Source organism: Nicotiana sylvestris, chromosome 12, assembly GCF_000393655.2.
Source record: "Nicotiana sylvestris chromosome 12, ASM39365v2, whole genome shotgun sequence".
Lineage (NCBI taxonomy): Eukaryota > Viridiplantae > Streptophyta > Magnoliopsida > Solanales > Solanaceae > Nicotiana > Nicotiana sylvestris.
The window spans coordinates 103320422-103335244 of record NC_091068.1 but is presented as its reverse complement, the minus strand read 5'-3'; the positions used below and the strand labels follow the sequence as shown (position 1 = coordinate 103335244).

Sequence of the window (14823 nt, the reverse complement as noted above, 5' to 3'; positions counted from 1 at the left end):
AGGAACAAATATTTATAAAATATGAATTGTATACCCCGAAAGCATATAATATGCATAACTCATGTAGTATAATTTCTTAAGGAGCAACTTTTTTTGGAAATAAGTACAAATTGATAAATATATTATTTCGTTTGGATAGTCATGGAAAAAACCCCAAGAATCAATTGACAAGGTTCACAAATGAAAGCAGGACTTGAGCCAGTGGAGGGCTATTTTTCTTGGCCCAAAGAGAAGCATTCTGAGGTCCCCTAATCCTGAGAGATTTTTACACAAATAGTCATCCAAATTTACTATTTACTTTTTTTTAGTCGGTATACATAAATTATATACTAATTATACGGTTACTATGCATATAGTATACATCAATTGACTATTTTCAGTTTAAGTGATTAGATGGATGGTTAATTAGGTTAATTCTTCAATTCATTGTGCATTTGTGAGCATTAGTTGAGACCCAAGGAAGAAGTAATATAGTAACATTGTCCGAGAGAAGGAACGTAATGCACAAAATTGCACCAGTTGTCCCCTTAATATACTGGTCTTTAAATATTATTATTTTTTGAGTTTAATACAAAAATATACTTCTTTTTCACCAAAAATACCATAGTTCTTTAATATTGGAAACTTTAAATTCTTGTCTGGGGTAGAAGCTGGAAGCTAGTGATTAATTATTATTAAATATATCTGAATGGAGGGGTGGGTATCGGTCGGTTCGATTCGGTTATGAATATTATCGGTTTAGCATATTGGTTATCGGTTTACAAATTTGATAAACCGATAACCGGACCGATAAGATATTGATTATCGGTTATCGGTTAATCGGTTATCGATCATTATCGGTTAATCGGTTATCGATCATTATCGGTTCGGTTATCGGTTTACCCGATAAGATAACTCAATCTAGAGTTAAGCAAAAAAGAGAAGACAATTCACTGGAGTTAAGCAAAAAAGAGATGAATTCACATATAGTATACTACCCATTTCTGCGTTATGTCCCGTGGCCACAATTGGAATAGTATTAATTCTTCAACAACAGTTGTCCAAATACATTAATAATAATACAAAGTAGTAGCCATTTAACCTTAAAATTAACAAGTCCAAACATATAGTACTAACAGTCCAAGATAAACTGGATATTGTTTGTCAAATGCCTAACTTGAAAAAAGAAACCATAAAGCAAAATCTTGATATGTGCATGGGCAATACTAACACGGAAATGAAAAACACCTAGAAGGCAAGAAAATATTGTCCTGTTGTCAAAGCTCAGCACTATATAGAAGAATAATGTTCAAAAATATCCCTGAAACTGACGAAGATTGTCGATTGAGAATTGATAAGTGCGAAGAGAAATTGGTAGTAGGTATAGGCTGCACTACGTGAGCCCACAAAATTAAGGAACGAAAATAAAAAATAAATAATCATTAACAGTCAAAAGTACCAATTTGAAGATGAATTTCGTTATAGAAATTAAAAGCCGAATGTATAATACTAAAGACTTACGCTAGGAGTAACTAGTAAGGTCTATAAAGATTGAAGATGAAGCAACTGAAGAGTGCGACTGAGAAAGAATAGGAGAGAATGAACTGAAGCCCTAGCATAGGTATATACTTAAGGGTAAAGTCATAATTTTATTAAATCTTATTGGATTATCGGTTAACCCATTAACAAAATTGGCAAACCGAGGCCCGAACCGATAACCCAATAGTGAAAAAATTCTAAACCGCTACCGAACCGTTAACCCAATAACCCGATACCGATAACCCAGTAAATAATTAACGGTTCGGGTTATTGGTTTTACCCGATATATGCCCAGCTCTATCTGAATATTGATAATTTATTAGTTCAAGCAATTATTTAGTACTTTAAAACTCTCAAATTTCATTGTTGGTCCTTAAAAAATGTCGGAGAAAAAAGTGGGGGATTTGTATCTATACCCGCTTTTTGGGTCGCGTTTTAACTTGTACCCGCTTTGCAAAAAAAATTACAAACGTACCCACTTTTGCACGTAACTTCAACATATGGGGCTGAAGTAGCAAAGACAATCACGCAAAACTTCAGCATTCTAGTAGACGAACCTGAAGTAGCAAAGGCAATATGCTGAAGTTTTTTTGTCCTGGATAGGATGCTGAAGTTATTTAGTTCATTTGTAAAAACTTCAGCACTAAAATAGCTGAAGTTTTTTTGTCCTAGATTCATTAGTTTTGTCATAAAGCTTTTTCAAAAACTTCAGCAGAAGATGCTGAAATTATTTAGTTCAATTGTAAAAACTTCAACACTAAATAAGTTGAAGTTTTTTTGTCGTGGATAAGCTTTTTCAAAAACTTCAGTAGAAGATGATGGAGTTATTTAGTTCATTTGTAAAAACTTCAGCACTATATAAGCTGAAGTTTTTTGTCCTGAATTCATTAGTTTTGTCATAAAGCTTTTTCAAAAATTTCAGCAGAAGATGTTGAAGTTATTTAGTTCATTTGTAAAAACTTCAGCACTATATAAGCTGAAGTTTTTGAAAAAGCTTTCTAACATACTAGATAAATAATCACCTTATTCTTTCATAGTGTATTACTACTATAAAATAACCAGATTGCCAAAAGTATCTAAATCATAAATTTTGGAAAAAATAAACATGAAAAGAACAAAATTACATGGAAATATTCACAAATTATTGTCTACTAACTTACGTAATTATTTATAATTTATTTTTAAATAATCTGATAAACATACTTATGGCAATCACCCCATGAACTGAAGTTTCATAGCAGCACCAACAGCAGCAGAAGAAAGAAGAAGAAGAAGAAGAAGAAGAAGAAGAAGAAGAAGAAGAAGAAGAAGAAGAAGAAGAAGAAGAAGAAGAAGAAGAATGAGGAGGAGAAATGGGGCTGAAGTTGTTTAAAAAATGAGTACAAGTTAAAAAAAATTAAAAAAAAATAAGTATAGGTTAAATGGATGGCAACCAAATAGGGCGCCCCGTGCAATTTTTACAAAAAAAATGGGTCTTCTTGATCTGATGTTATTGTACTAAACTAGTAATTGAGGATTGTTTGTGTTGGTACTTGAAGGTTTAGTTCAATGTGGGATCATTTGGAGCATTTTTAGGGTGGTTTCGTCGAAATTAAAATTTCATAAAATACTTTATTGAACAATACAAAAAAATTATGCTGGTCGGATAGGCTTTGATCCCAAAATTAAACCAAGGAAATTCATGAGAAATTAGAACTTCGAAGACTACAAATTTAACATGGTGCTAAACTGGGCCGAACTACTCTATCCATTTTGGTTTTGCTTGTTATTATTGGGCTGAGAAGGGGCTAAATGAAGAAACCATAAAGGAATTTTTACCTCCTATAGCAAAGGTTGATACCTTATTTATTTTAAATAAATATCATTTTAATAAATTATATTTCATAGCTACCTTTTGATTTTTATAGCCAAATATCTATTTATGGTCACCTCCAACTCTTAAGCCATAAAATACGTTGCCCTCTCTCTCATAAAATATGCTGCCCTCTCTTTCTCAACCCTCTCTCTCTCTCTCAACGCCAGTTTTCTCCATGAATACAAACTCATGGATTCTCTCTTATCAATTCCTCCGTCGATCATTCTTCTGAGTAATCAACAGGAATTTTTTTGTATCTACTTTCTTCAAGGATTTTGGAGAATCAATGATAAAGATGGGCAAAATTGGAGTCCTTACTGGAAAAGCACGCGAAATCAGAAAAATATTGTTCCCTCATAAACTAAGAGAAACAAAAGCTTAGTCACTTTTGTATTGTTATGTTCAATGAGATTGTCGTTGCTGTCGCCATCGCATAGAATTTCGGCATCCTTGGTAACGGACCTTTCTTTGCCTCCCACGACCTTTCACTTAACACGACCTTTCTTTGCCTCCCACCAACAACCTGATTTGTTCCTTCAAGGAACATACACGTGAGGTGCGACATTAGGGTTGTTCTTGAACAAGACGACGGAGTTTGGGGCTGAGCAACTTGAAGATTATGTTACCTTTTTTTAAGTGTATTTCAATGTATCTCGTTATATTTTATTGTATTCGTTGTCTTTTTTTTCATTGTATTTCAATATATCTCGATGTATTCTATGTATTTCATTGTATTCACTGTCTCGCTATATTCTATGAATGTATTCATATATTTGTTTTTAACAAATATAATTTATGTATATATATATATATATATATATATATATATACATATTCAAATATATTTGCAATATGTATTCATATGTTTTTGCACTATAGATGACCTACTATACTTCATGTATTCAATGTATTTTTATGTATTTAACTATATTCAATGTAATTATATAATTTCTCTGAAGATTGCTATATTTTTGGGGTGTTTTTCGGTTGAGAATCTTTTTTATAACTGGAAATACAAATTTTATGTGTTATAATTGAGTTTGTTGAGTTATATTAGGAGTCTTTAATATTAATTGATTCACTTTCCGTTTAAAAACAGCTGAATAAACCATAAATTGCACTATTTACGTTACTGTATTCACAAATACATATCATAAATATAGTCGAATATAGTTGAATACAATAATCTGTCTAGTTGTAATCCCCTATTTCACACCGTAAATACAGTCGAATACAATAATCTGTCTAGCTGTAATCCCATGTTTCACGCCTAGAAGTGCTACTGTATTTATGAATACAGTAGCTTAAATATATCGAATACACTCTAAATAACGTGAAAACATAGTTATAGGAAGTAATATCGTAAATGGTAGCTACAACTAGCTAATAACCACTAAAACATAGTGGTTTCTGAAAGTTTCTCAACCATAAAACCTCCCTTCGAGCACCTTAAAACCCGTGAAAATGACACAAGGTAGCCTCTTTTAAGTATGTTGTTTAAAATATATTCACAATTTATAATGTATTTAAATATTAACCAATTTCATTCAACGTTGAAATACACTTTAAAAAAGGTAACATAATCTTCAAGTTGCTCAGCCCCAAACTCCGTCGTCTTGTTCAAGAACAACCCTAATGTCGCACCTCACGTGTATGTTCCTTGAATAGTATCTACAATTCAAGATACTAAGTCCTAAATTTCCAAATTCAGGATACTTAGTCCTGAAATTTGGATGAATTGACTAATCTTTAAAGACATTGTAAATTGTGGATATATTTTAGATAGCGTACTTAAAAGAAAAAATTATATGTGAATATACATTTTCACTCTATCCCATTCAGAGACAAACATGTTAGGATCGAAATAATCAGGTGTCATGCGAAAGTTAACAAAGCAAACCTTGAACGACGACGTTAAATCAGACAAGAAAAGATAAATATATCAAAAGAGACACAAACATTTAATGTGGTTCGATCAATTTGACCTACATCCATGGGCGATGATTGTTATTAAAACTGTATTGCTGTAAAACCAATAACATGTTAAACTTTCTGAAATAAAATCAGAAACATTAAAATAAGTAGAACCAATTTAACAAAATAAATTCTAAAAACAGTATAAGAATGTCAAAATAAATTTTGAAAACAGTGTAAGAATAAATCGAGCCTACTGAATACACAGTGTGCCCTTAAGAAAATTATTCCCCTCAAGTACCCGAGGTTCTGGAATATATCCTCCCAGGATAGAATGATTTAACTCACCGGTGTGTTGGTACCAAAAACGCCGATAAACAACGAACCACTCGAAGGCTGTAAAATACCATGATTTTTTTTTTTGTGTAGAAGAAGAAGAAGAAGAAGAAGATCAGAAAATTTCGTAAGTAACAATTTTGGGATTGAAGGAATATTTATAGCCAATTTGGCACTGTTTCTGAAAAGGTTTGCAACCTTTCAGAACAGCCATAGCTGTTGGAACAGTTGGGGAAAAATTGCGGGAAAAACAAACGGATTTAAAATTAATCCGGGAAAGAAAACGGACCAGACCGCGGGTCATGATCCAAATCCAAATCTGAAGCCAAATCCAAAGCCGAAGCCGAGCCGAGCGAACGACGACGGCGCGGGGCTTGCCTTCTCCTTAACTCTTTAAGAGCTAAAAGATGAGCTTCTTTATATATGCACAAAGATTTTCTTTCCTTCTACCAATGAGGGACAAATTGCATTAGTAAAGTGAACTAATTCAATATTTCACTTTCCTCCATTTTTTCCCACCATTTTCCAGTCACACCTTTTTTGTTATCAATAACAAAACCCAATAATTCCCTACATGAATAGGGAATGGCTATAAACATAAAAGAATGCACGGACGTGTGTGTGTTTTACATGCAAGAATTAATTGCATCTAGATAAGTAGGTTTCCTTTGAACTTTCCGTAGTGAACTTATATCGTATATACTCGGTCAATCGGTAGATTTGATATCTTTGAACCGTCGAGCATTGTTGTAACCTAGACAACATAAGTCACACAATCAATCCTTAACCATTTATGGTTCTCACAGTTGTGTTCGTTTCAGCAATGAACACCGCCTGGTTTCATGAGTGCTTAGAGAATGGGCATTTTCTTTCATTCCCCTTGAAGCGGCTTACACTTCACACTCACATAGGTGATTCCTAAACGTGTAATCCTAAAGACACACTATCTGGTCATATCCTGCCAGACTTAGCAAATCAATAAAAAGCTTTAAGGTTTATTGACTCATCAAAAAGCCTTAATGCTTTACCTCGTTTTTTTTAACATTGTTTTCATCATGAGAATAGGTTGAGTTATTTGACAATGTTGAACCGTCGTTCATAACTTTGTTTGATCTCTTTGAACCTAGATCTTGGGCAGTCTGCTAGGTAGAGTTACCGCCATAATGACTTGTCCTAGGCCTTAACCCTATTCCATTTGATGATCTTTCAATTGCCTCTCTAGATAGGCCTTTTGTAAGTGGATCCGACACGTTATCTCTCGACTTTATATAGTCAATTGTGATAACACCACTAGAGAGTAGTTGTCTAACGGTATTGTGTCTCCGTCGTATATGCCGAGATTTTTCGTTGTACATAACGCTCCCTGCCCTACCTATTACCGCTTGACTATTACAATGTATACAAATAGGTGCCAAAGGTTTGGGCCAAAATAGAATATCTTCCAATAAATTATAGAGCCATTCATCTTCTTCATCGGCCTTATCTAAAGCTATGAATTCAGATTCCATTGTAGAACAGGCGATGCACGTTTGTTTGGATGATTTCCAAGACACTGCTCCACCTCCAATTGTGAAAACATATCCATTCATGGATTTAACTTCAGATGATCTGGTGATCCAATTTGCATCACTATATCCCTTGATCACGGAAGGATATTTGTTATAATGCAATGCCTAATTTTGGGTATGTTTCAGATACCCTAAAACTCGTTTCATTGCCACCCAATGTATTTTATTTGGATTACTTGTAAACCGACTCAGTTTGCTAATAGCACATGCTATATCTGGTCGCGTACAATTCATGATGTACATCAAACTTTCCAATACTCTTGCATAGTCTAATTGTGAGTCACTTTCACCTTCATTCTTTTGAAGTGCATAACTCATGTCAATTGGAGTCTTGGCAATTTTGAAATCCAAATACTTGAACTTGGCAAGCACCTTTTCAATGTAGTAAGACTGTGATAATTCTAGACCTTGTGGAGTCTTGTGAATTCTAATTCCTAAGATCACATCAACAACTCCTAAGTATTTCATGTCGAATTTGTATGATGACCCAAAATGTCACCTTTAAATTAAATAACTATCTCGGTATTTTAAGACCTTGAAAAGAGGTATCAATAATTCCTCGACTTGCGTGCGCAGTCCATATAATTTTTCGGAAGGTTTTTATTTGAAAATTGGATTAAATTGTGAATTAGAGCTTTAAAACTCAACTGAGTTGACTTCGGTCAACATTTTGAGCAAACGAACCCAGATCCAAGTTTTGACCATTTAGGTAGTTCTGTATCGTGATTTGGGACTTGGTCATATGCCCGAAATCAAATTCGGAGGTCCCTAGCTCAAATTATCGCCATTTAATGGAATCTAGAAATCTGAGGCTAAAGATTTCTTAAGTTTGATCGGAGATTTGACTTTTGAGAAAACGACCCCGGAATGGAATTTTGATGATTCCAATAATTTCGTATGATGTTTTGGACATAGGAGCATGTTCGGATTTGGATTTGGAAGTCTGTAGGACAATTTGACGCATTTTGGCGAAAGTTAGAAATTTGAAGGTTTTTTAGAAGTTTGACCGAGAGTTAACTTTTTGATATCGGGGTCAGATTCCAATTCCGAAAGTTGGAGTAGGTCCGTAATATCGAATGTGACTTGTGTGCACAATTTGAAGTCATTCCGGAATGATTTTGGTAAGGTTTGAGACACTTAATCTCTTTTAAGGAAGCTTAAGTTGAAAAAGTCAACCGGATGTTGACTTATGTGTTAGAGGGCTCGGATGTGAGTTATGATGGTTCGGTTAGCTCTGGGAGGTGATTTATGACTTAGGAGCGCGATTGGAAGGAGTTTTGGAGGTTCGTAGTAGATTTAGGCTTGAATTGGCGAAGTTGATATTTTGGCGTTTTCCGGTTGATAGGTGAGATTTTGATATAGGGGTCGAAATGGAATTCCGAAAGTTGCAGTAGTTCCGTTGTGTCATTTGAGATGTTTGTGCAAAATTTCATGTCATTCAGACGTGGTTTCGTTGGGTTTTTGATCAAAAGAGTGATTTAGAAGATTTTGAAATTCTTAGGCTTGAATCCGATGCGAATGTGGTGTTGTGATGTTGTTTTGAGCGTTTCAAAGGTTGGAACAAGTTTTAATGATGTTATGGGATATGTTAGTATGTTTGTTTGAGATCCTAGTGGCCTCGGGTGAGTTTCGGGTGGTTAAACGGACTATTTCATCTTTGGAAAAGTTGCAGATTTTTTTTGAGCTTTAGCTGTACACCAGAAAATTTCTGGTGCAAGGAGTCCAGTTTGGAAGCTCATATCTTGAAATATATAAAGATTTATATGGTGTACAACCTATCAAATGAAAGATCTTCGAGTCTAGTTTTTAGATATTCAAACCGTTTGTCATTTGGATATTTCTACAAAGAGTTATAGACGTTTTATCAGAAGGTGTACAATAGGGAAAATGGTAAGAGGATGTACAACCTGCACAATGCAAGCTACAACTCGATGAAGCCTGGGCAGATTGTTTTAAACACGAGTGTATTAGGAAAAATTGCATTTATATATGTAAGTGACATGTTGAGACACGTGGACTGGTCAAATAGTCAAAGAATTATAATTAGTCAAGAGGCACGGGCAGCAATAGAAACGAGCAAAGGCAAAAGAAGAGGCACGAGAGGACATTTGAAGGATTCAGCGCCCGTACCTATTTAAGTCATTTATCAAAAGGAATGGATCTGACCATAATAAAGAGCGAAGATACGAAATTCGACAGGCATTAAATACTGGATACGTCAGAGAATTTGTATTGATTACAATGATTGTGTAACGTAGCATTCAATGTCTTTAATTATTCATAATAGCCTCATTATGATTTGGGGAAAATGCATATCTTCAAGATACTTATAAAAGGGAGGTATCTGGTCACTTGTAAACACAAGAGACAATTGGAATATACTTTGATTCACTTGTTTTTCTCCTGATTACACTCTGGTTACTCCAAATTACTTTCTTCTACATATTCTTTTGATTATCAGTAACTCGCGTTCTTCTAAATTCTAGCTTTGACTAAAATTCTATTTTTTGGTTAAACAAATTGGTTCAGTTACCGGAAATCTGATAATCTATTTTCTTTTCACTTGACCTTCCTTGTTACATCAATATGTCGAATAACAATGACAACACCCCAGGAAACCAAGAGAACCAACAAAGTCAGGGAGGCCCACAGAATATTAACATTCAAGTTCCTACTCCGCAGGACTCTCCACGGCAATCTCGCGAGGGTACTCCTGATGGATCTCAAATAAATGAGTATGCTCAATTTGAAAATGCTGAAGCTGTTGAAGAAGCTTTGCAGAAATTAATTACTGCTCAGGTCAACAAAGCTGTTGAGGCGCTTGTTAACCAGTTACCTGTTGCAACACCCACACCTTCTCCAAATAATAACATTATAGAAAACTCTCGTTCCGGGCTTGTTAGCTCAGGCAGCGGTGGAACTCCCAGTAAACCGCAGGAGAGAGAACCAGGTAATGTAATTAATTCTTATTTACAAAATTTAGTACTAACTTTGCAAAAACAGCTCAAGGAGCAAAGTGAACGCATAGAGCAGATACCCGGGGTGCCGCCCATAATCAAAGGGGTAGACATGGACAGATATTCGCCACAACCCTGGAAGCCAAGTGCTGTCCCACTCCCAATTCCAAAAAAGTTCAAAATGCCTGATATTCCAAAGTATGATGGAACAACAGACCTACGAGACCACGTGACTGCATTCACAACGGGCGTAAAAGGCAATAATTTGACTAAGTAGGAAATCGAATCGGTATTAGTCAAGAAATTTGGTGAAACACTCACCAAAGGAGCACTAACATGGTAATCCCTTTTACCTGAAAATACTGTAAACTCTTTTGCTGAGCTTGCAGATTCTTTCATCAAAGCACACTCAGGAGCCCAAAAAGTGGAAAAAAGAATGGAGGATATTTTCAAAATCAAGCAAGGAGATTCAGAATTGCTTAGAGAATTCGTGGACAGATTTCAACGCGAAAGAATGACATTGCTGCGTGTACCTGGTAACTGGGCAGCTATAGCTTTCACAAGCAATTTGAATGAAAAAAGCTCGGAAGCTATGAGGAGACTCAAGGAAAGCCTTCGAGAATTCCCAGCTACAACGTGGAATGATGTTTATAACAGGTATAACACGAAGTTGAGGATTGAGGAAGATACTGTTCCACGATCTCAAAAAGAAGAAAGTATACGTTCAAGACGTGCAAAAAAAGATCCGGTAAAAACAGGTATGAGCCCTATATGGGACCAGCGGGGAAAGACTCACGGTCAAAACAGGATAATCAAAGGCACGATCACAGATCAAGAAACAGAGAATCAGGTTCTTCATCAAGATTTAGGAACGAGTGAAACAATTATGAGTCACGGGATGATGATAGAAATTTAAAAGCGAGATTCGGAGGTTACAACTTCAACGTTAGCACCTTCGAGCTCGTAGCTGTTTTGAAAAGCATGGGAGATAAGGTTCGATGGCCAAAGGAAATGAGATCGAATCCAAACAGGCGCAACCCTGACCATTGGTGCGAGTTCCATAATGATCACGGGCATAAAACAGCAGATTGTAGATTTTTACAAAGTGAAGTTGATCATTTATTAAACACAAGGATATCTTACTGAGTTGTTCAGCGAGAAAGGCAAACAAGCTTACATGAAGAACAGGCAGAAGCCTCCAAAACCACCTTCTCCCAAAAGAACTGTTAATGTTATAAGTGGGGGTGAAGACATTAATGGTGTGTCATATACTGCAGCTAACAAAACTTCCAAATTAACTATTACCCAAGGGAAACGGGTGCGACATGTTTTAGAAGAAGGCAATATTACATTTAATGATGCAGATACAGATGGCATATTAATCCCTCATAACGATGCACTGGTAATATCTTTAATTGTGTATGATACTAATGTGAAACGAGTTTTGATTGATCCAGGTAGTTCCGTGAACATTATTTTGCTAAGAGTGCTACGTGAGATGCAAGCTGAAGATAGAGTAATACCAAAGGCGCATACTCTATCTGGATTTGATAATTCCAGTGTCGTCACGAAAAGAGAGGTAACACTCACCACTTTTGATGAAGGGGTCGTCAAAGATACAAAGTTCCAGGTAGTAGACATGGAAATGACTTACAACATGATTATGGGGAGACCATGGATCCATGAAATGGATGATGTTCCTTCAACCTTGCATCAAGTCATCAAATTTCCATCGCCATGGGGAATCTGTCAAATTCGCGGAGATCAACATACATCCAGGGCTATTAACTCCATTGCAGATACAAATACGAGAAGTGGAGGCAAATAGCAATCATAGAAGGCAGTTGAGGACATCACAACACAAACCTCAGCTGAACAAGGGCGAACAGATATAGACTCAAGGCCTGATACCATTCAAGAACCAGAAGAGAATGAAGATATCAAAACAATGATAGAGGAATTAGAACCTATCGTGTTATTCGCTCAATGGACTGATAAAAAAGTTTATGTCGGAGCTAATCTTGACCAAGGAATGAAAGGTAAGTTAACTGAATTTTTGAAAACTAACATGGATTGCTTTGCTTGGTCCCACTCCAACATGACAGGAATACCACCGGAGGTAGTGACTCATAAACTAAATGAAGATTCGTCATATCCTCCTGTGAAGCGAAAGAAAAGAAAGCAGGGAACTTTAAAGAATCAGGTGATTCAAGAAGAAGTCCAAAAATTGCTAAAAATTGATTCCATTCGAGAGGTAAAATATCCTAACTAGTTAGCCAATACTGTTGTGGTTCCAAAGAAAAATGGTAAGTGGCGGGTTTGTGTAGATTATACAGATCTTAACAAAGCCTGCCCTAAAGATTCTTTTCCACTGCCACAAATAGATCAATTGATTGATGCAACTGCAAGTCACGAATTGTTAAGTTTTTAGATGCATATTCAGGTTATAATCAGATTAAAATGGATCCGGCAGATGAAGAAAAAACTTCATTCATAACAGACAGAGGGACTTACTGTTATAAAGTAATGCCCTTTGGTTTAAAGAATGCAGGTGCAACGTATCAGAGGTTAGTTACCAAAATGTTTCAGGAATATTTAGAAAAGACAATGGAGGTATATATAGATGATATGCTTGTTAAAAGTCAGTACTCAAAAAATCACATATCACACTTATCTGACACATTTTCAATTTTGCGCAAATTTAATATGAAGTTAAATCCCAAAAAATGTGCATTTGGTGTTGCATTAGGCAAGTTTTTGGGTTTTCTTGTTTCTAACCATGGAATTGAAGTAAATCCTGCACAGATTAAAGCCATTGAGAAAATCTCTAACATACTTTCAAACAAGAAAGAAGCTCAAAGATTAATAGGGAGAATTGCAGCCTTGGGAAGATTCATCTCTAAATCATCAGAGAAGTGTTTTAAATTCTTCTCAGCCCTTAAGAAGTAGGATCATTTTGAATGGAATGAGGAATGTCAACAAGTACTTGGGAATTTGAAAACGTACTTATCAAATCCACCTTTGTTGGCAAACCAAAGGCTGGGGAAAAGCTACTCCTCTACCTTGCTATTTCGGAGGTGGCGGTAAGTGCTGTTTTGGTCCGTGAAGAGCAAGGTAAACAATCACCTATCTATTACGTAAGTAAATCTTTGTTAGATGCAGAGACGAGGTATCCTCAGTTAGAAAAACTTGCACTTGCGTTAATCATGACATCTAGAAAGTTAAGACCTTACTTTCAGTGTCATCCTATCGTTGTGGTAACTACCTACCCTTTACATAACATATTACATAAGCATGATTTATCAGGTAGGTTAGCTAAGTGGGCAATAGAGTTAAGTGAATACGAAATTGCATAACAATCTAGAACTGCTATAAAATCACAAGTATTAGCTGATTTTAGTCAGGGAATACAGTTAGAAGCAGAAAAAGAATTACAGGTGTTCAATGGAGCTAATCCAGGAACTTGGACTTTATTCACTGATGGCTCATCTAATGTAAGAGGAGCAGGTTTGGGGGTAGTATTGCTACCACCTACGGGTGAAACCATTCGGCAAGCTATTAAATGTCATTCCATAACTAACAATGAGGCAGAATATGAGACTATGATTGCAGGTTTAGAACTGGCACGGGAACTTGCCATAAATCAGATTATAATCTAGAGTGATTCACAACTCATAGTTATTCAAATGCTGGGGACTTATACAGCTAGGGAAGCAAGGATGCAACAATACTTGGAAAAGGTACGGGAATTGATAAAACAATTTCAAGATTGGAAATTTCAAATACCCAGGGACGAAAATCTTGAAGCAGACGCCCTAGCTAATCTCGCATCTGCGGCCGAAGTGGCAAACGATGCAAATGCCTCAGTGATTTATTTCATTCAGTTCTTGATCCTGATGCGAATGAGGTAAATTTTAATAACTTAACCTGGTATTGGAGGAACGAAATTGTTGCTTTATTGCAGTATGGAACCGTCCCTGATGACAAGAAAAAGGCTTATGCGCTTCGAAGGCAGGCCGCTTGGTACTGCTTAAAACAAGGCAATCTATATCGTAAAATGTTCGGTGGTCCCTTACCAAGATGCCTTGGACCTTCGCAAACAGAGCATGTAATGAGAGAAATACACGAGGGTCATTGCGGGAATCACGCAGGTGGAAGATCACTAGTAAGAACCTTAATTAGGGCAGGTTATTACTGGCCTAAAATGGAAGAAGAGGCAAAAAGTTTTGTGGCCAAATGTGATAAATGCCAGAGGTACGGTAACAATATGCATAGACCTGCGGAATTATTACATCCGGTCATTGTGCCATGGCCACTTATGAAATGGGGAATGGATATCGTAGGTCCATTACCGCAAGCAAAAGGACAGTAAAGTTTTTGCTTGTTCTCACTGATTATTTTACTAAATGGGTAGAGGCAGGTGCATTCAAACAGGTGCGAGAAAAGGAAGTCAGAGACTTTATTTGGCGGAATATCATATGTCGATTCGGCGTACCAAAGGAGATCATATGTGATAATGGTCCTCAGTTTATTGGAACTCAGATCACAGAATTTTTTCAAAGCTGGCAAATTAAAAGGATTACGTCAACACCCTATCATCCGGTGGGTAATGGACAGGCAGAATCAACGAACAAAGCCATTATCAACAATTTAAAGAAACGACTAGAGGAATCAA

The 14823-nt window shown here is 36.1% G+C and overlaps 1 protein-coding gene across 1 annotated transcript; it reads left to right on the top strand.

Moving 5' to 3' along the window:
• The first annotated feature begins 13120 nt into the window (after positions 1-13120).
• Positions 13121-13807, top strand: LOC138883480 (uncharacterized). The gene is made up of 2 exons (XM_070164169.1): positions 13121-13317; positions 13513-13807. Exons 1-2 carry the CDS (start codon positions 13121-13123, stop codon positions 13805-13807), a joined length of 492 nt encoding a protein of 163 aa, XP_070020270.1.
• The last annotated feature ends 1016 nt before the right edge of the window (positions 13808-14823 follow it).